Genomic DNA, 26132 nt, shown 5'->3' with positions numbered 1-26132 from the left:
TCTATGGATACTACAGTTACTGTAGTAATGATTGTTCCGCTAAGTGGTACTACTTTAATTAATCGAAACTCTGTATAATGTTAAAATGGCCTATTTACTCCAGTATTCACATTGTTTATCCTCATACTATAATATATTTAGCTTATTTAGGTACACTGAGCTGGACATTATACAGTATGTAGTAATACGTTTGTCTTCAGGATTATAGTCGCTCTCCATGTTCTTGACTCTCATTAGTCTCTGACTTGCAAGTATCAGACTGCAAATCTTCCCTATCTTTATGATAATTTCCTCTTTATCCTTGTACACAGTGCACTGAGTCAATCAGTGAAAAATCGTCGTCATTGTAGATTTCTGCCTTACTGTTGATTCAGCAATCAAATATACTGCACTATACCATGAACTAATGGAGCGAGAGATATCCTGCAAGACTCCGATCTACAAATAATCTACTATACTATACCATAGTGATACACAGTAACAAGCGAAACAAGTATCATTATCATTTACACACGTTTAAGAATCGCTTAGCTTCGGAACTAAATTTTCTTGCGTAAATGTCATGCTATTAACTCACCGTTAGTATAGTCATGGACTACTAGGTATTTTCTAGTAGTCCATGGTATTGTACAATATTGTTGTAATAGTACACTTGCTTTCGTACAGGTCGTGATATGATATTATAACAGGTGTAGCTGTATACAGTACTGTTAGTTACGAATTCGATATAGCTGAAATGATCAACCCTTCAGACTTGTAGATAAGTGAGCTACCTGTAACCTATTACTTATGAGTTAAATTAAAAAAAATACTACTGTTTTAGAGACTAAATAAATGGATCGTACAGTATTTGCCAGTACCTGAGTTAGTGAGTTGCTTATTACTACCAACATGTAATCCGATTATTTCGTTGTTACCGAAGTGCAATAGGACAATTTACACGTTTTATTATTCCATGCTTAGGGTGATCACATTTACGCAAGATGTATAAAGGTAAATCTTTATCGCTCTCGAACAGCAATGTATAACTTTGTACATAGCACATGGTTTACCAAACTGTAATAAGAACCATACTAGTATAAGATAAAAACTTTATGAGATAAATTAATTACATTAAGATTTATACAATCGTTGTTTTATCAGTTACATCAATCAGCGTAACTTCAAACAAATAGAGCAGTGAGGATATATCAGTATCTAAACATCAAATAGAAATTTAGAGCTTCTTTTAAGTCGTGCCGATTTAATTAGCCCACTGGAAAAAATTACACCTTGCATTAGGGTTACCACGACGTCCTTCGGGTAATGTACAGACGTAAAACCTTCGACCTTGATTTGGGCCAGACTTTTTGACAGTTCGCATCACACTCGGCACTTTATGACCTGAACATAGGGGAATAGGTGGAGGTCCACTTAATATCGATTTCCATGCCTTGGTTGTCTCTGATTTATCATTTGCGACCATTGCAGCTTCGTCCTCTTTCTTGTTTTCTTTATTATTCTGCTGAGAATTATTAAGCTCACGGGAATCGTTGTTATTATCTTTCTTATCTTTTATAGCTTCGAGTGGCTCTTTTTCTACAGTAGGCTGAATTATTGATGTGTTTGACTTGTGCGTGTTACTTGGTTTAGTAAAAAAATAATTTAAAAGATTGCATGATTTATTCGAAGACGATTTAGAACGTTTAACATCGATATTAACAGGACAGGTTGAATCTCGCTTCTGATTGGATCCCTTGGTATCTACAGTTACATTAGTATCTTTCATTTTGTTAATTCTTGTGGTGTTCGTAGGCTCTGATCTTTCAGTAGATTCTTTCCCTAATTTCAAAAACTCAGTAAGTTTCGACTGTTTCTTACTAAATTCAGACATGTATTTAGTGCAGAGCCATGGTAATTTATCAGAAGGATTAATCGTAAATTTTAAATCAGCATATATTGGACAGTGATCAGATCCTTCAATTTCAGGTTGAATTTGCGATTCAGCAAAGTATGAAACTACTAAATCTTTATCTGCAATGATATAGTCAATTCTGGTGCCATAATTAGTTTTACGAGCGCTCGTTACAGTTGACCAACACGTAAACGCTTCTTTTCTACGCGGATAGAAATATCTGAAACTATCAATAAACTTTTTTCCAGCTGAGATACTACTGTCAACTTTTCCCTCACTATCGAGAGGTATCAAAAGGTTATCGAGCCAGTGGCAACTTGGACTATTTTGCATCGCCTGTATTGAATTATATTTCAAAATTAATCGCCTTAATTATGAAAATCTATCGCAACTTTGCCAACCTTAATATCCGGTTCACAATGATCGATAGGTTTGTGAGAAGTGTTTACATCTCCAACAATGACAACATGCCTATTAAAAGTTAAAACACATTACCGACAAAGTACTTTAAGTACGCTACTGACAGAAATTCCTTACTTTCCCGCTATCAGCAGTGCTTCCGCTCGCTCTTGGAGTAATTCGTAGAATTTTAATTTAAAATTCAGCCGTTCAGGCTTTTCGGGATCAGCTCTCGGACAATATACATTAATGACAACAACGTTGCGACCAAAGTCAGTTTTATGTTCTGTTAAAATTGCTCTCCCTTCAGCATCCAGTAATGATAATTCTTCGCTATTGAATTTTGAAATATTGCCATAATGTCCAATCCTATCGGCGTTTTTCGCAGCCCACACATTCGATAGTCCTTCCTCTACCCTAATTGGAGCACAATCAGTCTTGCAATACGTTGCAACACCTATATCAAATACCACAAGAATTGATAGACACTTATGAATCTAAGCAATGATTAAAATTATTGGGCAGATATACTATAGACTATTACATTATAGATAGAACTATTCATTTCAAAACTTAGGGAGTAGTAGATTAAGATATCATAAACAGACAAGACTATATACTACGCATACGTGTATACCGTACTTGTTTGTATGTTAGTTAAAAAATGTATGTATTTCGTATCAAGAACCTGAGTAAGCGACTTTGCCACGACTGAAAGAAAAGTATGAATTGTATCCTTCCACAAATGCTATGCTTTCATCAAGCTGGTCTCCTAGAAAAGATTTTATGGTTAAGTTCTAGTTTGTACCATATAAATCATTACTATAATTAGTCTTATCATTCAAGTGTAGTATCGTAGTGAGAAAATGAAGACAAGGTAATTCGAATTTAATCATGTACGAGAGATGTAATTCTGCGCTTATAAAGTATTTTCGCGCAATCACAGTATTAGCCCACGCTCTACCTTGATGGACCGAATACTCTTCTACTTGTATTGTCCACTAACTTGATTGAGTAACTAGCAATGCACGATTTCGAGTTGTAAGCTCTGTACACCTAATGTTGCATACAGCCATACAGCTCAAGTTTCGATCATTTTGCAAGCCCACATTACTTGGTTTCGATGTAAGATACATCGCGCAATAGTTAAAACAGTAACTAGTAGCTTTCAATAATTGTACATAAAGCTTACTCAATAGTTTCGTTTCTTGGAAGCATAAAATATCGGCATTCAAAAATTCCAACAGATCTTTAATAGAACCTTTGCCATAAGCCGTGGTTCGGATTCCATTTACATTCCAACATAAAATTTTCATGGTCATGAAATTAAATCATCAGTTGATAGTGATAGCCAATTGACCACTTGTCCCTGACTTTTTGCATACGATGTGACGCTTTCGTGATTGCAAAATCACTAAAATCTCAATGATTTTAGCCAGGATCTCTCGTCTAATAGATGCCTTGTGCTTTGGCAAGCTTTTTTTACCTCTTTGATGTATCTAGCCTTTATTTACAAGGTTTGTGTATTGGCGCGGAATCTGGATCCACTTACAGTACATTGTATTGTAGGCCACTACAGGTCTTTTACACTATTTTACAGTGTGTAGTGTCCTGTGCTACAGTATATGTGGACACTCGTACGGTACAACCACTGTAAGTGCCGCAGCTTGACCTTTTGCAACTTTGTGCATGCTGGCTGAATCAGCCTAGCAGCAGTACTGGACTTTTGGAGCAGCTATATTTTATTCATTTTATGTTACTAGTGAAGTTGATTGCTAGTGCATAATATTTGGCAGGCTTTTACTTGGAGACTACAGTAATTCGTTTATGATTGATCTACTGCATCTAATCGTAGATTCGCGTTCTCACTTCCGTACAGTATAGCAACGTAGAAGAACGACGAAATGCTGAGGACGTTAGTAAGCAATAACAGCAAATTTAGGGTAACTGGTACATCTATGATTAGTCGATTTTTCGGTACCCGAAATGGATTAGCTACCTATTCTGGTTAGTACACATTAGTGAATTGCATCAGAGTGATATATCACTCCGAACTCCAACTGACGTATTATAATATACGTAATTAAATGCTGTTACATATATATTTTTAGCATGATTCTCTAGCAGAATAGACCACGACGTATAATGATATTTACATCATCGTGCAAAATGTTTAGTGCTATATTTCACTCTCAGATATCCAGATGGATATTGGTATTGTAAGGGTGCACCCTTTCATGAAATAGACAAATAGAAATATTGATCCTAGAGGTGATATTCATTTTTAACTCTGCTATAGTAGTAAATGCAATGAATTCTTATCATAACGTACACTGTATAGCATACGGTATAATTAATACACATGGACGAGTATACAGTATGTTATGTAATTACATAATCAATCAAATCATGAATTAGATAGTTCGTGTATCACCAGTTTTCTCAAGTTATTAGTGAATACAGCAATGGACTTGATACTGTAGATTATATATATATTACTGTTAGAGAAGCCTAGTGTATAGCTCAGTCAGTATACGCATACTGCACGCGTTTGAATTATCACATTTCGTCAAGTCTACAGGACTTGGGTCGTTAACTGACTTATATTCAATTTATTGTCCTCGTATCGAGATTTTACTAACTAATTAATTAACATATATATCCGCTTGTAGGGATCAGAAATACGTTAATAGATATTAACCCAGAAATAAATCGAGCCCTGCAGGGCAATTATCCGGTCGTAGCTTTAGAATCAACTATAATCACACATGGAATGCCTTATCCTACGAATTTGCAGTAAGTTAGTATAAAAGTTTCGCTAATTAGCTCGCGATACTTGAGCATAATTGTTTAAGGCTGAAAACGTTCTCAAGAATAGCGATAATATATATTTATGTATACAAGTATGTATATACTGTATATTGTAATTATAACTTTAAGCTACCGGTGATTGACATAAGTGGAATCAGTAGGATGTTAAGAGCAAAATGAATATTAAATGGTAGATTAACGCGATATAAATACGAGTGAGGGCCTGATCGATAACAACTTGGAGAACAACCTAACGTTTAATTAATCTTATATACAGTTTTAGGTCTCAATTTAATTATATTCTTATCTCTATTATACAGTTCTTATGCAAGTTTAAAATTTTATTCATATGCCGTATTCATGTCGTTAGGGTGACTGATACAAATCAAAGATCTTTAGATTATTATTTTAATACATCAATCCCGAATTAATAGTAGTAACTAAATCCTCCTACCGATTTGCTGACTTGACTAGATACTGAAGCAATGTATACCACTTCTTATGTGTCTATCAGATATCCTTAGTTTTTATTGTAGTTAAAAGTTGAAGACATCGTAAAGTATATCATTCCAGTCCTTAAGTAAGATATAATCTCTGGATCAATTCCAATTTGCTCTTAATTTATGGCATTAATAAAGTTAAATAACAGTACCTTATAGTGAAAAGGCGGTAGTCTCAGCTATTGTAGCTCTTGATCTTTAATAAGATTACAAGGATGTCGTTGTATATGCAGAATAACAAAGCAGGACTCACTTTATTTCTATGTGGAGTGAGCCTAAGTACGAGTTAGCTCGAGCTCGAGGGATACTTTTATAAGTGTCGTTGCGGACACATAGATTGCAGTGGCATACACATCACGGTATATTATAATACAGTTTATTATATGAGTAAAGAGAATATCCTCGACGTAATCCGCACACGTAAAACTGGTATAAAGCACAGTGAATCATCAATGATATCACGAATTAACACATGATCAGAATACAGTATCACGATCTTACTTCGCATAATTAGTCACATAACAAAAAATACTAAAATAGGTAGAGTAATATTGTAGTGGTAACGTAGTATTCTACAGGTAGATCTACTTTTTCCTGATCGTGGGTGTGTTCTTATTCTTATTTACTTTTATTATACAGTAGTTCAACTGTGTAAGCTAAAGACCTTCAATGTACTCTTCACTGTATCAGTATATTGAGATTATTCGGTTGCAACTATAACTTATTCAAGTTATATTTTAGCATATAACATCAATAAATGTCATCGTATGATCCTTATCTGGTAATGATATAGGCTTAAAATTGAAATGTCTTTGAATGGTTATCATTTATCTGAATTTCAACTTTTCATTAATCAAATAATTTAGAGTAGCGAAAGAAGTCGAGAAAATTATTCGAGATAATAAAGTCCAACCAGCTACAATTGGAGTTATTGATGGTAGAATTAAAATAGGTAACTGCTAGAACATTGAGTGTGCACAATAAATTATATTCTAGAATGTTTATTCCAATCAATGATGAATACCCCTTATGTATTGACTAAACCATTTAAGAAATTATTGCTTTATCCATACTAGGGCTGACTGAAGGTGAAATTGAACATTTAGCTAAATCGTCTAACACTATCAAAATTGCTCGCCGTGATCTTTCCATTGCAACAGCTAAGGTTTTAGCCTTATCTGATACATTATACTAGCCTAAATTTAGATTTGGTCAATTGCATTACAGTATGACATAACATTCGAAAGTTTTGAAGTTCACTTACTACGACCTAGTTTAGCGATAGCGTACCACTATTGTATTTTGGGGGTTATTCTAATACTGTCGTTTGTTAGTTTATGGCTAATGTTCCTTCTCTTCACACTTATTTAATGTGTAGCAACTATCTGGTGGAACCACAGTTTCAGCTACAATGTTATTAGCTCATTATGCTGGTATTAAAGTCTTCGTTACTGGCGGAATTGGTGGTGTTCACCGTGGAGGAGAATTGAGTATTAACATATGTTGATTTTTAGATTCATTGTATTATCTCTTATAAAATGTATAGCAGTATTTTACATCTAAGCAAGGATGGGGTTTTGAGAGTAAACCTTTTCAATTTACTAGGTATGGATATTAGTGCAGATCTTCTAGAATTAGGAAAAATCCCTGTGATGGTTGTTTGTGCTGGGGTTAAATCTATTCTTGATATTGGACTCACTCTTGAATATCTAGTAAGTGTAGAATTACTGTGGTCACTGATGAGTAATCTCCAACGGCTATTAATTAATATTTAAAGCTGTGGCATACGAGTACGGTACCATACAGTCTGGCAGTCACAATGACAAATATCTAGGTGAAATTCTTAAGATCAGATTATTTTACGTAGGAGACGAACGGGGTTACAGTAATGACGTTGGGCAATGACTCTAATTTTCCTGGATTTTTTACTGCAGAAAGCGGTTATAAAGTTGGAGTATACGTATACTAGGATATCACCACTCTCTAGAAAGTATTCTTATTCGTATTTTTTGTTTTGAAATTTATTTAATATAGTCTCCTCATACAGTTTCGTCGCCTAAGGAAGCAGCACTGGTTTTTGGTTCGTAATATTAAGCAGTTTTATATCCAAATGTAGTATTTATTCAAAATCATACCTATACATAACTATTAATTCTGAATATTTAGATGCCAGTAAAAGATTAGGTATAAGTAGTGGTATGATCGTAGCTGTACCTATTCCGAAGAATGCATCCGCATCGGGCGAGTTGGTTAATAGTACTATACATACTGTTTTAGCAAATTCTAAGTGAGTATAGAGAATTTTTGCCGCTAATGTGTGCTCCGATTATTTTCATTACCATATATTACTAAATATGCATAATTATAAAAGTACAAAAATTTTATGGTACCATTACTATTAATCAGATCAGAAGGCATTACCGGTAAATCTGTAACTCCCTACATCCTTCAGAACGTAAACCTGTTGACAAAAGGGGAATCATTGAAGGCCAGTATGTTCGTAATTATGTATTTTGTTCATTTCTGCATGCATTTCACTCACAATGTAGGTTCTGTCATACTGTACTTGCACGTATTTTAGTAAAAATTATGCGATCTTGTGAGGATTAATACATCACTAATATGTTGATTTTATTATATAATTATATATAATTACTAAAACTTAGAAAGAAGTTGTGTAATCATAAAAGAAGTCTGCATAATAATTTCTTGGTCTGCTTAGATATTGAATTGATAAAGAATAACGCGAAAGTAGGAAGTCACATTGCTAGTGAATATACTTCTCTCCAATCGGAAAAATCGCAGGTAAACAAATCTAAAATTAATATAAATAAATATATAATATATATATACTACAGTATAATGTATATATACAAATCTATATCCTGTGCTTTTGGGTGGATTATTTCGAGTCAAATTAGTTAGCTAATATCTGTTTCACTATTATCTTACCTAGCCTTATCCTATCGGTAAAAATTGCCGGATTACAGATAGAAATACTGATATCAGCTGCGCAAGGCCTGTAAGGCACAAATTTTGTTTATTAACTCAGAGCGAACGGTAGAACGTCGTTGTGCACGGTGTTATGAAGTAATTGACATCCGATATAGAAATTTCTATAAAGGAACTCTGCATCGTCACAAGATTAGTGTACCCAATAGAAATAAAATAGACACCAATAATTGTTTTCTACATTTCTATCAGATCGTCATTGGTGCCTCAATTGTTGATAACTTTGCTTGTGCAAACTTTGATGATAAGGTGATTTTGAGCTATAATCATATCTTTTACTATTTCTTATCCACTCCACTATGTACAGTCAATCGAATTTAAAGTACAGCAGTACTTTATTACACAATCAACAATAGTTCTAATGATATTTTGAAATAATCAGCAAAGTGAGGATACACACCAAGGTAAAATAAGACAGTCCTATGGGGGTGTTGGTCGCAATGTAGCAGGTTACAGCATTTTTGATAATTGCATTAAGAATTGCTATGATTTCCCGGAAATATAGCCAGTGTACTGTTTATAATATTATTTAAATAATTTTATAATTCACAGAATGCTTAACGCGGCTAGGATGCGATCCACTGTTTATTTCTGTTATTGGAAATGATTTGCAAGGAAAACTTTTACTCGATCATTGCAAGCAGGCCGGAATGGTAATTTCGTGCTTTGTTTTTGTTGCTTACGAGATTGTCTTTATATCGTATCGCTCAATTGCTACAGGACGTTACTGGAATTGAAACGTTATGCAATGGGCATCGTACCTCCACATATTCTGCTGTATCCAACACAACTGAAGAGGTCTTACTGGCAGTGGGCGATATGAACATTAATGAAGAAATCTCCTGTGATCTAGTTAGTCCTGTATATACGCGTAGTAGTATGATTTTACTGCAAGGGGTAGACTTGTTCTTTTAATTGCAAATTGTTTAACTTGATTGCAGCTTAAAAAATATGAAAATCACCTAATTTCAGCTCCGATTATTTGCATGGATGGTAACATATCTGAGGAAGCTATAAACTACGTACTTAGCATAGCTACTAAACACAGCATTCCAGGCAAGTAATGAGCGAGCGTATTTGAGTATTTCGGAGCTCATCAACTTAGCTAATTTATTTTACAGTATGGTTTGAACCTACAACGGTATCCAAAGCTCCAAAAATTCTGACGTCGAAATACTGGAGAACATGTACCTATGTATCACCAAACCTATCCGAGCTGACGAGCCTTTGTGAATATTATTATAATTATAAGGACTCTACTAAAACACTACCAAGTAAGTACTATAGCAATTTATAATAGCTTAATTAAGTTTTTGCTAGGAAATATTTCGCGAATTAAAAACGATATGGTAAAAAGTAACGTCAGCTTTTACATAACCGTTCAAAGAAGGTGCTGAGAAACTTTCATCAATCGATGACAAAATTAGCTATGTCTCTGAAAGTATGCGCTGTCTGCAATTTCCATGGCACCTTATTGTTACGCTTGGTGCCGATGGTGTACTACTAATTCAAAACAATGCTGAATACTCTTCTGTGACAGAAAAAGCGCTTGCGGATAGCACGACACGATTGTCTCCAATCGTCACACATTTCCCTGCGATTTCTTCGGTTCAAGATCCAATTACAATTGCAAACGTTACCGGCTCCGGAGATAGGTTTCTAAAAAATTTGTTGCTGTATACTGCTGCAGCACTTTAAGCTTGATACTTATTTGTACATACATTGTTCTGTTCCTTAGCTTTGCTGGTGGTATGATTGCAGCGATACTGAAAGGACACGACATAAACGTATCCGTAGAAATCGGATTACGGTGTGCATTTCTAACAGTTCAATCTTTTAATGCTGTTAGTGAATATATTAATCCCAATCATTTAAGTAAAAATTATTACCCAAAGACGAAAGGGTTGTAAACACCAGTTTGTAATTTTTTAAGTACCAATAATCAATTGGTTAATGTGGTTTAATGTTTCATCACCATGTAGTAATTTACTACAACACTAAAAGTATTAACTTTCAATTTTAGTGGTTTGCTGTTTCAATAAATTTTAGAATATCGTCTAAAATTATGCCTCCTTATCACTAGATATGTTTTTTCGCTTAAAGCGAAGGAAGCGTTTGATCTTCTTTCGCTTTCGTTTCGTATTGCTATCGTAGTTTTCAAGTAAGCTTCTATGAAAAGAAGCTTTCCTTTTAAAGAAAGTATTTAATTTTGTTTGCCGATCGGTTATTCTTGAAAATAAAGCCACAAAAAATCCCGTAGTGGATGTTTTTGGGGATGATCTAAACATGAACTTCCAATGAGCGTAACCAGACATCCCACGATATGGCCAATCTTCTAGTACCGGTATCAGTTTGTATTTATTACCGAATACTTTCAATGCTGCTTCGACGACTTCTTCATTTTCCTGATAAAAGAAATTCACTAATTACTTGGTATGCAGTTACACGTATGTAGCCGTTCATTTCTGACATTAACGCAAACTGTGGTTTGTATGGTATTGGACACAATGCTTGTAAGTCTAATACACGTTTATCCACAAATTATATTATGGAATTGAAATTTATATCGATACTGACATTATAAATTAGTAATGCATAGCATGCTGAAATAAAGAAATTAAAATTTGTAAAAATTTCCTATGTTTTCTCAGATTATCTGCAATACGTCATACTGTATACGAATGCAGTAATTGCCTTACCTCAACGTTCATAGAACATGTAGAATACACGACCTTCTTAACAGAAGGAAAGGATAGTGCCTGCTTTAAGGCCTTTAGCTGAAAGTCGGCCAAAGATTGAAGTCGATTCTTATTTGCATTACAAAGTTTTTTACTCTCGGCATTAATATCACCTCTATCGACAATCCCGGAGCCTGAACAAGATGGGTCTAGGAGAATGTACTCTACGTCTTCATATTCCATTACGTTAACCTGTAAGAAGCCGTAACACTTGCAAATTAAAAACACGCAGTACCATGCTATTTACTATTCGATAATATCGTTGAACCAACATTTAAGAAATTTCGTCTTTTGAGGTCTACACAGGTAACCCCAGCTTTATCTAGTAATTCTCGCATAGTTTTGATCCTATTCGGACTAATGTCAAAAGCATATATTTTTCCCACATTGCCTATTATACTTGCCAGATGACTAGTCTTATTGCCTGGTGCTGCACAAGCATCAATAATACATGATTGGGGAGGTGGATTGAGAGTAAAAGCGGGAATGCAACTAGCCTAGGTTATAACGATTTATTCACTTTGATGTTAGTAATCATTGTGATCATTTTCAGCGAGACTTACAAGGAGATCAGATGTAATCGCAGTTTACCTTGTCCTGGAGTACAACTTCTCCATTTAAATACATCTCGTTATCATGCAAATCACTTTTAGGGGGTAAAACCAGTAAATTTTCGATATGTATATCTGATGTAAATATCTTCTCCCTTAGTTTTGTAATGTCAACAGTGCCAGCATTGTATACTAAATCACTTGGAATATATTGAAATCCGTTTGCGATAAAACGCTCGATAGCTTTTACTTTAGTCATTTTTAAGGTATTAACGCGTACATATCGAGGAATTCCACCTGAAAGAGTATAAAAATAATTTTGTATGTATCACATATCACACATAAGTCTACTTATTATAATTTGCTTCAAGTAATAAAAATTGGTATTACTTGCCATGATCGAACTTGAGGATGCAAGGTCTTCCTTTCGTACAGCTTGTCTACAAGACATGATACGATCCAACGCAGAGCGAAGTCTATCTCGTTGCCTGATAATTATAAATTTTAGTTTTCCACCGCATCTAATCCCGCGTCCAAAACATAAATCATACACTAGAACTTGTGCTAAGTGCCACTCTATCTAATGGTGATAAAGAACGAAGAGTATAATTGTTTGTGAAGAAGATTTTGTTATGAGCTTCTATCAGCCGTAGCATACTACGGAATACAAATAATTTTAGAAGCTTTCATTCTCCAGCTGTAATTGACTCGGGCAAAACCAGAAAATTAATCGCGTATCATAAAGTTAAAGGTCAAGTTGATGCGGATGTATTCAACTTGGATGCAATTAGATTCGATTGCGTTGATGGAAGTTGTCAATATTTTGGGACTAGTTTATAATACCAGCACAGCATAATTTACACTGTACTGTACATATATACTACTGTACGTATAACGTAATTTAGGTATTACACTAGACTAAAGTTCCGCATCCTACCGTATTCTAATCAGTTTGGTATACTGTACACAGTAAATTGAGATCAACGCGTAAAAGCATGAAGGGTATCACAGTCCTTGCTCGATTTTTCCAATTAATTATGGAATGAATATTAGTTGTGTCGTATCGGATATATGCAATATCATAATACCAAAACTAAACAGCACTTGTAATCAAGATGTAATATACCTATTGTATTTCCATTTCACAGTAGCATATATAGTTGTAATGTTGGTCAAAATTAAGAGAACTACAATACGTAGCTTAGTTATTCCGTTATTACTCATCTTAGCAGCAACAATATAAAATAGAATTATAATACCTTTTCGTACGCCATCAACCGAGATTGGACGATAATTTCATTTATAACTTCCCGATCTGGAATTCGTTAAGCATGGTAGTATTAGGTGACGTTGTGTAAAATTATCTTAATAAATTGATTATGATACTTAGCATTAATTACATTCACATATAACTAATACGCTATAGCAGATCTGCAAAATTAGCTACAGTATAGTACTTTGTAACCAAACTGCAGTCAATCGTACTGTATGCATTATATTGATTTTGCATCAACTATAGCTATATTAAGCCAATCCATATCATTCTTGCAACCATAAATTAAAATGTACTAAATTATTACGATAATTTTATGCCTACATTTAAGTACTTCATAAATGATAGCATATAATTTCCTCTTATCGCCAAATTTGCTGCCATAAATAAGTCCCTTAGCGCAACCCAATTTTTTTTCAATCCTCTTTAGTATCCTAGCTGATTCTAGGTAAAGTGCTCCAGCAGACTGCTTAACACTGTGTTTCTCCATTTAGCTTAGCTGTCTGGATGGAAGCTTACTTAACCTAAGCGCTACTTTGTTAAGTGATCTCTCATTCTTATAAATTCTTCTAATTGAACAATTTTAGAATTAATTTACAGTTACGTTAATGACTGGTTCATCTTTTCCTTTGCACACAAAAGAGAACCTCGACGCATATGCTGCTCTATAGCTGGTACAACGCTGTATCAGACTCACGATGATAGTAAAGTAGACTTGACTCATATGCATATTGTGCCAGTGTTCACACTTGTTGAATAAATAAAACCATCGACAGGTGGAACTAACTGTACTGGAAAGTGGTTTGGAGCTTTGGACTTTGGAGTCCACCGTGGACTGACTGATCACTCTTGGATGGACAGATATTTTCGGTCTCATCGACTAGATACTTCGTTATGGCACTACTTTACTGTAGTATGAAGACGGTCGATTTTGAATTGACTGATGTTTTCTCAATTAAGTAATATTACATTGAACCTTTTAGTCTATTACAAAGTTCTGCTTCAAAATAGTTCTATAAGATCATAGACGCTATTTAAATTAGTACCAGTGATTTCGCAGACATGGAAGATCCATACTACAGTACAGTAACTAATTTATTTCTCCATATTTTCCGGTCATATAAGTCCGTCTGTCCGACCCGGTATGCAGCATAGACAGATAGAATACGAATGTACAGTGTACAGTACATTCTATAGCCTACAGTACTGTAGTAATCTTCGTAATCTTCAGTACTTGATACTCAAATATACTGTAGAAAAGTGTACTGTACATTGTACTGTACTGAGGGTGTTTCATAACATTTTGTCACTTTCGGGCAAATATTTTTCTTTAAAAATACAGTAAAGCTATAATAGAATGATATATTAGATTGATGGAGAGATTCTGAAAAATCTGAATCTGGTAAAGTTAGAAAGTTAAACTTGCTCTTAAGTCCATAAATAATGAAAGTATCACTGACCGTTATATCCCCATTTATGAATGATCTACAGTACAGTACAGTAGCCCTAACCCTAACCCTAAAGAGAGAGAGCGACTGTCAACGATTTTCATTGAAAAAACGTAGAAGCTGACTATTTTACTGTGCAAGCAACTTGGTAGCTACCTCAAGGCGTAGCCATAAATAGTACAATGTACGGTTTTATATGTACGGAATACTTTGAAATGAGTTCAGAAATAGTCAGCCTGCACATTTTCTAGCGACCAAAGTCGTTGACAGTCTCTCCCTCTTTCGGGATCGACTAAAATTCGGAACAGTTCGGAGTTTTAGTCTATCCCCTCTTTCTTCCAGAACTATAGTTTGCATCATAAAATCAATGTGAGAAAAATAGCTAAAAATTCGTATATTCGCATATTAATACACACCTGCTCTGCAGTCGTCGAGATGTACAGAACACAAGTATAGGCATAAGCACATTTAACTTAAAATATTTTGGGCAAAAAAAATACAAGATCCTTCCTAAATATTATATAGTATGCACTTGATATCTCAGATTACATGCTGAAACTGTGGAGCACCTTCCATGATATCACTATAAGATATTGGAATGGCGTTAGTAACATCGCTGCTTTGTAATTTTGCATTAAATTCGTTGTATACTTCACCGAAACAGTCCTACAGATGCATTAATACATAATGCACTTACTGAAATGGAATAGTACCCATCGACATTTTAATGTATACTATTCTGCGTAATAATTATAACCATAATACACCTGTAAGAGATAGTAAGACTGCTTCAGGCAGGTGTAAAACGAGTTCTATGCAAAACGACAGAGGCTATTAGCGCACAATACACTTTATGTATAGCAAAATCAGTAAATTATAACGGGTGTCCAATTGGAGAAAAGAATATCACAGATGTTTGTGATCTAAAAATTCATATACGCAGAGATCTCTAGATGTCTACTGTAGACATTCTGGAGTGTACTAACACATAGATCTATGGAGATAAACTGAACTGGATCAATTCCATTAACATAAATCAAAGTTACACTTTAAATTCGAAAGCAATGAAACATCCCCTTTCGTGACATAATTTCACTTTTTATATGTGGTGGAGTACACTAGCCAACTCGCGATGACATTATGTCAATACTGTACAGTATACAGTAAATGACATATATATCCATAAATACTCATTCCAGGATAACAAATAGATGATTAAAGGGAACGAGATATCACAGGTAGCGCACTATGAGCTTAGTATACAATAGATCAATGATACGATGTGTCAAATGGCAATTTCTGACATCTATAAACTTGTTCTGTACTAAGCTTCTAAGGAGGTACCGATGGTATCTTGTTGCTCGTTTGAATTATCTGTTTCAGTAATTAGTCAACATATTCATGTGTTTGCTTTAAAGTTTAATTCCTCTCCTTTGAACGGGTAGTCTGCTAGTCATAAATCCGATTAATAATAAAATAAACTACTAGCAAAACTCGTAATTAGTAAATTCCACGGGTTTTGCTAGTTCATGATATGCTAGGTAGCCCTAACCATTTTGCATCAATTACTTTGTATACTTTGTTTAACCTGTCCTACTGATACATTTGACATGTATTGACCTATCTAAAAAAAAAAATCAAGAAATTTGATTTGCGTCGCGTGAGATTGGACGATTTCTTAACTTTTATTTTTTAGATAGGTCAGTACATGCCAAATGTATCAGCAGCTGAAACGAAGTTTACAAAGTACTTGATGCAAAAAAGTTAGGGCTAAATTGCTGGGTTTAATAGTCGACTACTAGAAATACATTCTTCAGCCTTTCTAAACGTTGACAACTATAGTATACATGGAACTATACATACAGTACTGGACCATATTTTGAGGTCTCTACGTCATATGAAAACATTGCTGCACTACGGTGCTGTACAATATGCAACATGTAGGGAAAACGCTGCTGCCCGCCTGCTGGCTACATACTGTAGAGGACGCGGGATTGCCAATACCGCATTTTTGACCATTTTGAAAATCTGCCTTTCCGTCAATTTCCAATAGTGGAAAATGTGGATCATCTCGATACCAAGTGAAGATGTATCTCGCAATGGCGACAACATTTTCTATCGTATTAAATCAATAGTGAGTATGGTATCGTAATCCTACAAGGGGAATATTCCCTACATAACATGGATGTATTTTAATATGCAGTATGCTCGAGACGTACATCATCATCATTGTCGTAGTGCACTGTGGCGATAGACGATAACCCTGTAACTAGCTAAAGTACTATCGTCATTAGAGAGCAATAGTAGTCGCTGGCTTGCTATGTTATTTCTCCTAATTGATTAAGAATCAATGAATACAAAATCGATGCATTTAGTGAATAAATAACAGTAATGCAATCTATCTATAGTTATCATTAGATAATGTGCCTGATAAATGAATCCAATAACAATCACAGATCGAGAAAAACATGCCTCTAATGCGATCTTGAAGGAGTACTGCTCGTACTTGTAAAATAGTCTTCTCGCTCTACTATCTAGACTCCTAAAATACAGTAGTATCATTTATATTATACTCAAAGTCGAAGGAGCAACGTAGTGGCGTCGCACTGATCGATAATTGGTTACAGTAATGTACAGTAACTATCAACTTGCAACGTTATTTTTGCCTAAATTAACGGCGTAAAATAACGGTAAATTGTTTCGTTAAAGCTATTCGTTTTTCGAGAAGACGAAATATAAACTATTAATACCTTCGAGTTCCTCCATTCCTCGATTGGTGTTGATATCATGCAAAATTATCGACCGTAAATTAGTTGGTACTGTGCTATAAAATTGAATTAAAAATCAAGTACTATCTTGTCCATTTATCTACTTGAACCGTGTACAAATCAAGTTTACGTTCACTTTTTCATTATACGCGTATGTATGACATATACACGTAAATTATGTGTGCCATCCTTTTAGATTACATTTCAATTACACTGACGACTATGATACTCGCATCTACGGACCAAATACTCAATTTTGCTACTCAATTTTGCTTTTTGCATTGGATTCAATGAATTATTAGAAAATGCCAAGTAAATCTGATAGCAATGAACCTAATAGCGATCATAGCATAGAAGCTTGTGTAACTAGACAGTATAAAGACTTCCAATGGCTTTACCATCATTTATCCACAGGGAATGATATAGGTGGAATCATTGTAAGTATTGATACACGTATAATATACTCTGTAATTTCTATGGACACTATTATGAATTATTACTACTAGCAAACTGCCCTGATCAAATGAAAGGGTAAAATGTTATAGCTTGTATTAGAACCACTGTGTAATTTCGATTCATTGCTATTGCAATTTCAAGATGCCCCCGGTACCAGATAAAGTAGGCAACAGTGAATTAGAGGCAAGAAGGATAATGGCGGGTATTTATCACAGCGATAACTCATAAAAACATTTTTATCTTGTATGATAATTTAGCATTATGTAATCATTCAGCTTGATTGCCGTATAAAGTTCTGAAAACATTGCTTCATATTCTTATAGGACTTCGCCAAAGGACTGATGTAGGAGAAGCGGAAGCTACGACTTTAGATTGTAGAAAGTTACAATTGTTAGTATTAGCCTTGATAAATTTTTATTCATACAATATAATATTTTCGTGTTTGGGAAATATATTTTCTCCATTTTAGATCTTTGATGGCATATTTTAAGTTAGAAGCCTTGGTTTTTTTGTACAGCAATTATAAACCTTCTGATAAAGTGATAATATTGTTATATTATAGATTTCTTAATAAGGTAGCTTGTCATCCTTATTTAGCGCAGGACAGCCATGTTGAATATTTTCTCACTGAGCAAGAGGTACAACATTGAATAAGTTAACGTTCTGAGAACGTCATACAATAACTATCCTGACGTTTTGTATAGTTTGGAATATCATTACTTATCCACCAAATATGAATTCATGTTAGACACCGGAAAGATTTCCCTTTAAAAAGCGGTTTATTGGTAATATGGTAAAGTTGATTACTGATCTACGGCATCAAAGCCATAAAGTAAGTAGCAACTACTATATGCAATATTGTTTATATTGTTGCATGACTGTATAAATGTATATATGCGACGAAAGAAGCACCTTTCCGAAGGTTTCTCGTATTATTATTACTCCTTACCCTTTGATTATTAATAAGGCTGTACATTCTAAATTTCTGATGAGTTTCATTTGGTTTAGGACAGAGAACCTGACTTTCGTCAATATCGCAATGCTATAAATAATGCATGCATTTATTGGAAAAATGCCAACCAAGTATCGTAATGTTGGAGAACTTTATATTCACTGTTAATTCCATTTATTTTAATTAGTTCATTTTTATTTCTGATGCAGTCATTTTCCCAGCTTATCCGAACACAGAGAAGTAAGAGTTTCTTTTCGTAAAGACAAATTAATAATAAGCGACGTGCATGTGTGATTTATCTAACTGGAGTTTGTAATATAGAAACAGCTGTTGCTGTGATAACTTTAGCAAGTAGGGTGGTTCGTGCAGGAACTAAACTAGTTGGAAATGAAAACTCAGGATGGTACGTAATTGGCTATGCTTTCTTGATCTGTTATGATTTCCTAAAATGATTACAGGTTATTTTTAATGAGCACTTTCTGACATACAGGAAATTAATCCAGTCTTTCGGCGAATGTTTAAATTTTTGTAAGGTAAACGTATGTTAATTTTGAATTGATAGTAAGGAAATAGCTTCAATCGCTCTTTTATCGATACAGGAAGCAATCGATGTGGGATGCCACAGCAGTGAAATGAATCTCGGAGTAATTTTGAATTATTACGCTGACTATTGTGAAGAAGCAAAAGTAACTACAGTTTGCAACTTATATAAATTGTAATAATAGATTTACTGGAGGAATGTACATGTAATACGGCTTCCTTTTGAATATTTTGTGACATTTAGTACGTACTGCATTGCAATTCCTATTAGCTATAAATTTTTTATTGTTGTAATGGTAAATTAAACAGAACATGCTATACAGAAGAACGATCAGAATGATTGATTACGATTCTGCATTAAGAATCCATGAGAAAGCAAAGCCCAAATATCAGGAATCAGTGAGTCGGGAATATTACGTAACTTATTGGAAGGTAGGCCGGCAGTGTCGCTACAGTTGAAACAGCTCATGCAAGACTATACCATTTCTTGAAACTGCTAATATTTATATGATAGCCATTTATGAATATTGCAGGCGCCTCGCTAGCGAAATGAAATGCTTAAGACTCAGTTCCTTGTTAAGTTGCTTGCCGCTAGTATAAGTACAAGACTATTAACGCTTATGCTCTAAGATTGGGCCATTCAAACCATTACTGTACTTATTCATACACTGAGGATAAGAAAAATTTTCGTAATTACATAGTCCAACGGTATTAGTGACATATATGATACTCAACTATGTCAATCTTCGATCTAAGATTATAAAATCTAAATTAAAATTAAATCCTATGTGATTATCAGAATATTTTTCATACTTCATGAATGCCAGACCAAATTTGATCAGTTCTTTTATTTAAAGTTAATTTTGATATTACTTAGTAGTATTATTACTAGTATAGCTGGTAGAATTTACAAGCGCAAATATGCGTTTCAAGTAGCGTTATTAAGCGAGTTTGAAATATTGAGCTGATTGCTGTAGTCGATTTCTAGCCTGGTTGTAAGATTCAGAACTTAAACTAATACTTATAAACTGTGCTGCGCTTGTAAAGGTTATACCTTATCGTAAAATTAATACTCTGATACTGTATTTCAAGGCGGAAGCGAAGCGAAAGGAAACAAAGGATGCCTATGAACAAACCACAGAAACTGCAAAGAATGAGGTGCATATTTTGATAACTATACAATTACAAGCAAAATTTCTATTAATATTTTGCTATATAACAAAATTCTTTGATTTACATGCAGTTGAAACGCTTCAGTCATGCACGGTCCCGAGATGTCAAAGATGAATTATTAAAATTTGCAGAATTTCAGTTAGCAGCAGCTCATGATTGTGCTGCTATTATATCCTCTGTATTAGTATCATTAAGAGAATTATCGCCGAAGCAGTAAGTATACGGCAAATGAACAGTTAATACTGTACTAAATGCTGTAATTTGCATTCTAACAAATCGATACTTATGTAACTGGTTTAGAATAAAGTTTAATATTCGAATGAAATATTTCGTATGTCTATTTTTTCTCAACAGCTTATTCTTATTTCAGCTAGTAGCTTATAATAATTTGCTCTTAGCATGACATAAGAACGAGAATGTTATTGTATCCATACTTGTGTAGATCGATGACAATAATTTGTTTTTAAATTATCTATATACTGAACGTATGTAGGTATAGTATACCACACTTGTCAATTATGATCGTCTGTGAGATCTTATGCATTTTAAGTTGGGGCGTTCAGAAAATGCAAAGATGGCATTAATTAAACGGGTCTTGAATTTCAGATAATATATTTGAAAATGTTAGTATGTAAAAGCCACGTAATACATTTCGACGTAATGTTAATAAATGATGAAATGCATGATTCGTAGTTAATAATATGCTTGGTATGTAACCATATGACATGGAAACGTTTTCTCGCTGTTTTGCACTTGGTATTCATCTTCATATGTAAGTCAATTGCAAGCAATACCACGTGGGAAGAAATTTATTCTGAATATAGATATGATGTAGAAGAGGTAGACAATTATACAGTGTACATGACCAGTCTTTTTGCGGTAATTATGACGCAGCAATGGATAAATGGAATCAACATGAAAATATTACTATCAATATAGAATGATCAATTCTTAAGGATTGGTTAATAATTATGCTGCTGTTAAGATGGTTATTCTAATTGACAGTTAATGCTGTACTCGGTGGAGTTGCAACCTGACGCAAGTACTTTTGTGTTCGATTGAGTGTAATCTTAAATACTCTATTAACAGTAAACCCTATTTACCATGTTTACGATAAATACCGTGGAATCTATTCTAGGCTCCAGTTGTGTACGCTGAATTACTATACAATTATCTGGATGATTCGATTATAATTACCATATTTACGATAAATACCGCGGAATCTATTCTAGGCTCTAGGTGTGCATGCTGAATTGCATGCAGTAGTTATGGAAATTTTGACATCAAGTATGCGTTTAAATTTCAGTCAGATTCTTGTATTTTACAATGCTATACAACTATCTGGATGATTCGATTATAATTACCATGTTTACGATAAATACCTCGGAATCTATTCTAGGCTCTAGGTGTGCATGCTGAATTGCATGCAGTAGTTACAGAAATTTTGACATCAAGTATGTGTTTAAATTTCAGTCAGATTCTTGTACTTTACAATGCTATACAACTATCTGGATGATTCGATTATAATTACCATGTTTACGATAAATACCTCGGAATCTATTCTAGGCTCTAGGTGTGCATGCTGAATTGCATGCAGTAGTTTCAGAAATTTTGATATCAAGCACGCGTTTAAATTTCAGTCAAATTCCTGTATTTTACAATACTATATATACAACTATCTGGATGGTTTAATTACAACCACTGTATTTGCATTACATTTCACATTATGATTATGATTTATTTCTTATATAAATATAACCGAGAGCGATTATGTGTAAAGTAAAAGGACGAGTATAGTCATGTACTATAGTGTACAGCATGCGAAGTATCACAAGGCGAGTATAATGCGCAATGCTCTCTACTCTATACTGTACAGTATAGTGCAGTACTGGGTGTACGGTACAGTACCTTACTGCAGCAGAAACTTTTACTATGCTAGTATATACCATGCTTTCATTTTGCAAGGTACCTGATCTTGCCAGAGAACCTCAAGAGAGCTGATCACTTCAGGATGGTAGATTCGTTGTTAGATTGCAAAAGTGTCGTTATTTCGTTAACTTCTCGGCCAGTTCTGAGATCAGTAGAACCTATTGGTAAATGGTTTGAAAGTTATTGGCGTGGATCAGATAAAAATCAAACGTATAATGCCATTGGAGACCCTTACAGAGTTCCAGCGGAGGAAAGTAGCGCGGAATCAACTAGCCTATGTATTGAAGATGAAATTAGCGAAGATTACTTAGCTAGTTTAGATCCAAGGGAGTGGAAATCCCAAGATCATTACTCTATATTGGGATTAAAATCTCTGCGATTCCGTGCAAGTGAAGAACAAATTAAACGCTGTTACAAGCAAACGGTATTAAAGTATCATCCTGATAAATCTACTAGGGAAGTAGGACGTAATAATATTGAAATTACAGAGGCAATATTTACATGTATAACCAAAGCATATGAGATTCTAGGTCATTCACAGAAAAGGAAGGCTTATGACAGCATTGATCCGACCTTTGATGATAGTATTCCACCACCTTGTGTGAACTCTAAAGAAAATTTTTTTAAATCCTTTACTCCCTGCTTTGAATCGAATGCAAGATTTTCTATCATTCAACCGGTTCCGTCACTTGGAGACGAAAATACAAGCTTCAAGGACGTTGAGACTTTTTATAACTTTTGGTATAATTTCGAGTCCTGGCGAGAATTTTCCTATCAGGATGAAGAAGATCTCAGTAAAGCTGAGAACCGTGAAGAACGCAGATGGATGGAGAAACAGAACAAAGTAGCAAGACAGAAGAAGAAAAAAGAAGACAGCGGAAGAATTAGACAGTTGGTTGATAATGCATATTCTTGTGATCCACGCATTAAGAAATTTAAGGAGGAACAAAAAGAGAGAAAAGCCGCGTTAAAAAAGGCAAAGATTGAAGCTGCGAGAGCTTTACAAGAAGAAAATGAGAGGATTCGACGGATGAAACTAGACGAAGAACGAAAAAGAAATGAAATATTACAAAAAGAGGAGAAAGAGAAGGCCGATAAAATTAAGCGAGAACGAGAAGAATTAAAAAAAATGCTTAAGAAAGAGCGGAAAACTCTTCGGACGATATGCAAACGACACAACTATTTTGCTAATAGCGACGAGGAACGCCTAAAAGGAATGGAGGAAGTAGAATCTTTATGTAATAATTTAACATTAGATCAACTCAAATCTTTGAATAGCGATATGTCTGCTGGTAATGCTGAGACCATTGGTGTAATTTTTCGAAATCATATCGAAGAAGTACTCAAAAAGTTACGTGAGATCCAATTACGTGATGAGCTTCCAGTCAGTCAAGATCAAACAACTAAAGGTGAGAATAGTAGCAACCGTTCTTCCAGATCCTGGAATGATGAAGAAGAGCAACTGCTAGTCAAGGCTGTTAAAGTTTTTCCTCCTGGAACGGTAGATAGGTGGGATTGTATAGCTTCGTTTTTAAAAGTTCACGGGTCAGACCATATTAATCGAACTTCGAAAGAAGTAATTGCTAAAGTTAAAGCAATGCAAAATGAAGGATTTGAGACTCGAAAGCAAAAAGCGAATGAAGATGCCTTTTCCTCATTTAGTAAATCGCAATTTAAAGATGTTGATGCAAACAGTGATAGTAGCTCAGTAAGCCATGAGAAAAATAACGTCGAAGAACCATGGACAGCTAATGAGCAAAAGCTATTGGAAAAGGCTTTGAAAACCTATCCTTCGTCAGTTCCCGAACGTTGGGACAGGATCGCTGCGGCTATACCCGGGCGCACGAAAAAAGAATGTTTAAAAAGATATAAGGAACTTGCTGCACTAGTCAAAGCTAAAAGAGCAGTCGCTTCTGCTATTCACTCCAAAGATTGAAATCATTGGACGCCACTTTTGTGTGTGCTTGCAATTTGCAAATTCTGCCCTCAAGAAAATGTAAATATGAATGTAATTACTACTGTTGCAACGATGTGTGCAGTTAAGTATCAAATGGCGACGTCATGTAAAAATCGAAAATACAGTAATAGAAAAGCGATATCTTTTGTACGATAACGCATGTTGATGAGTGTCATATTGGCATCAGAAGAAAAACTATAAATCTTAAATCTTCATTTGCAACATATTCTGTTATTCTTCAATAATTATAATTGTTGTTGTCACTAACGTATACTGTACTCTGTAAACTCGTATATCTAACATAGTATTACTACATTTTTTATACGTCTATTTAATAGTTTATGACTTTCTTTTTAAGATAACTTTGTACATCAAAATTTTAAATGCAGCTTAACGAATTCTTCATTATGTGCAAAATATCAATAAAATCTTACATAATCTAGCTTTTTCAAATTTATTGAAAGATTAACACGATTCATAAAATTATCTCCAGGTTGACTCGTGAGGTATGGGACTCCTTTAGTTGTTAACACATGAATGTACTCTTTATACTGTATGATTATATAACAAACAGGTAACGACATAAATGATCCATGATTTTCTTCTTGCTATCGGATACTTTCTTGATCTAGCTGATACTCAGGCTGTCAATTTACTAACTGTCCTCATCTCGCCTCTGATATCTGAATAAACATACGATATTCGACATCTCTAAATATCCTTAGCATCCTTCAGTGTTATGTAACAACTATCATTATTACAAAGAAGACTTGGAATTTTCGTTTCGTTTTACTACTGGGCAGAAAGATGCAAAACGCCTCAAAGTACCAATTTATACTGCTCTAGACGTACATATACACTAAAAAATTACTAGTCGATTACTAGTCGTATAATACGAGTATTGCGTATATTTTTTGTTCATGCATTTAATCCAGTTAACCAGATTTATATGCGTTAATACGAATCGCATACATTTATCTGGCAATCAACTGTTAATAATTATAATACATACAGTACAGTCAGACCGGGGATAAAATTTAAATCCAGTGAAACGTCAGCGGATAGCAATACATTTCATTACAATTTATCGGGAGTTTAATGTTAACGGAATATCAGAATCAACAACTCCAGGAAGATCGCACTTTATATCCAACTGGCATAAACATCTTCTACCACCTTATACGAGTACTAATGTTAATAGCTATAAATTAGTTAATCTTGCTAATGTTACATGAATAAAGTTACTAAAATCTATACTGTGCTAGCTGTGCTATAACTAATTTTGATATCCATATATATATAGACTTCGGGTTTTGGCCGTAACATATATATATATATACAAGTACACTGTTAGATAGATAAGGTCTTATCTATCTACTTTTATGGTAAGATGGAAAACTGTAGTCTAATATGGTATTATATAGATTTGGAATTAATATATGCTTACATATAATATATAAAACATGTGTATTCATCATATACTGTAGATATATGTTGGGTAATACTTTCATGCTTAACTTGTTCAATAAGAAATCAAATCTATAATATATTATATCCAATTATGCACCCTATTATAACACCTAAGTGGCTTTATTGATATAGCCTTAGAACCTTCTTATTAACTCTTCCTTTTAGTGTTAACATTCCATCGTAAAATTCTACAATAAAAGGCAAATGTACAAGGAATATTTGAGTAAGCTTGAGTCATTTATGTAATTAGCTTGACTGAGG

At 34.3% G+C, this 26132-nt stretch overlaps 5 protein-coding genes across 5 annotated transcripts; 3 read left to right on the top strand and 2 right to left on the bottom strand.

Moving 5' to 3' along the window:
* Positions 1 to 1243: 1243 nt before the first annotated feature.
* Positions 1244 to 3609, bottom strand: TRIADDRAFT_19413 (uncharacterized protein; the record flags this gene model as incomplete). Its single annotated transcript, XM_002108142.1, has 5 exons — positions 1244 to 2230; positions 2296 to 2365; positions 2432 to 2750; positions 2982 to 3065; positions 3486 to 3609. The coding sequence occupies 5 exons, from the start codon at positions 3607 to 3609 to the stop codon at positions 1244 to 1246; spliced, it is 1584 nt and encodes a 527-aa protein (XP_002108178.1).
* Positions 3610 to 4976: 1367 nt separating this feature from the next.
* On the top strand, positions 4977 to 8529 carry TRIADDRAFT_19938 (uncharacterized protein; the record flags this gene model as incomplete). Its single annotated transcript, XM_002108876.1, has 10 exons — positions 4977 to 5089; positions 6471 to 6556; positions 6681 to 6769; positions 6983 to 7094; positions 7210 to 7316; positions 7472 to 7552; positions 7639 to 7684; positions 7771 to 7891; positions 8011 to 8096; positions 8327 to 8529. Coding segments are annotated over 10 exons (1044 nt in total), but the record flags the coding sequence as incomplete, so codon positions are not given.
* Positions 8530 to 10679: 2150 nt separating this feature from the next.
* Positions 10680 to 12356, bottom strand: TRIADDRAFT_52388 (uncharacterized protein; the record flags this gene model as incomplete). The annotated part of the gene is made up of 5 exons (XM_002108141.1): positions 10680 to 11021; positions 11316 to 11546; positions 11666 to 11851; positions 11946 to 12202; positions 12296 to 12356. 5 exons carry the CDS (start codon positions 12354 to 12356, stop codon positions 10680 to 10682), a joined length of 1077 nt encoding a protein of 358 aa, XP_002108177.1.
* A 5635-nt stretch (positions 12357 to 17991) lies between these two features.
* On the top strand, positions 17992 to 21099 carry TRIADDRAFT_63540 (uncharacterized protein; the record flags this gene model as incomplete). The annotated part of the gene is made up of 10 exons (XM_002108875.1): positions 17992 to 18052; positions 18174 to 18240; positions 18413 to 18488; positions 18599 to 18682; positions 19261 to 19335; positions 19402 to 19488; positions 19652 to 19774; positions 20435 to 20500; positions 20586 to 20728; positions 21009 to 21099. 10 exons carry the CDS (start codon positions 17992 to 17994, stop codon positions 21097 to 21099), a joined length of 873 nt encoding a protein of 290 aa, XP_002108911.1.
* A 1466-nt stretch (positions 21100 to 22565) lies between these two features.
* TRIADDRAFT_12520 (uncharacterized protein) lies at positions 22566 to 24350 on the top strand (the record flags this gene model as incomplete). The annotated part of the gene is made up of 1 exon (XM_002108874.1): positions 22566 to 24350. A coding segment is annotated over one exon (1785 nt), but the record flags the coding sequence as incomplete, so codon positions are not given.
* Positions 24351 to 26132: the final 1782 nt, after the last annotated feature.

Source organism: Trichoplax adhaerens, genomic scaffold (genome assembly GCF_000150275.1).
Source record: "Trichoplax adhaerens TRIADscaffold_1 genomic scaffold, whole genome shotgun sequence".
Classification (NCBI taxonomy): Eukaryota; Metazoa; Placozoa; class Uniplacotomia; order Trichoplacea; family Trichoplacidae; genus Trichoplax; species Trichoplax adhaerens.
Note: the sequence above shows the minus strand (reverse complement) of the source record. Positions and strands in the feature narration are given on the sequence as shown.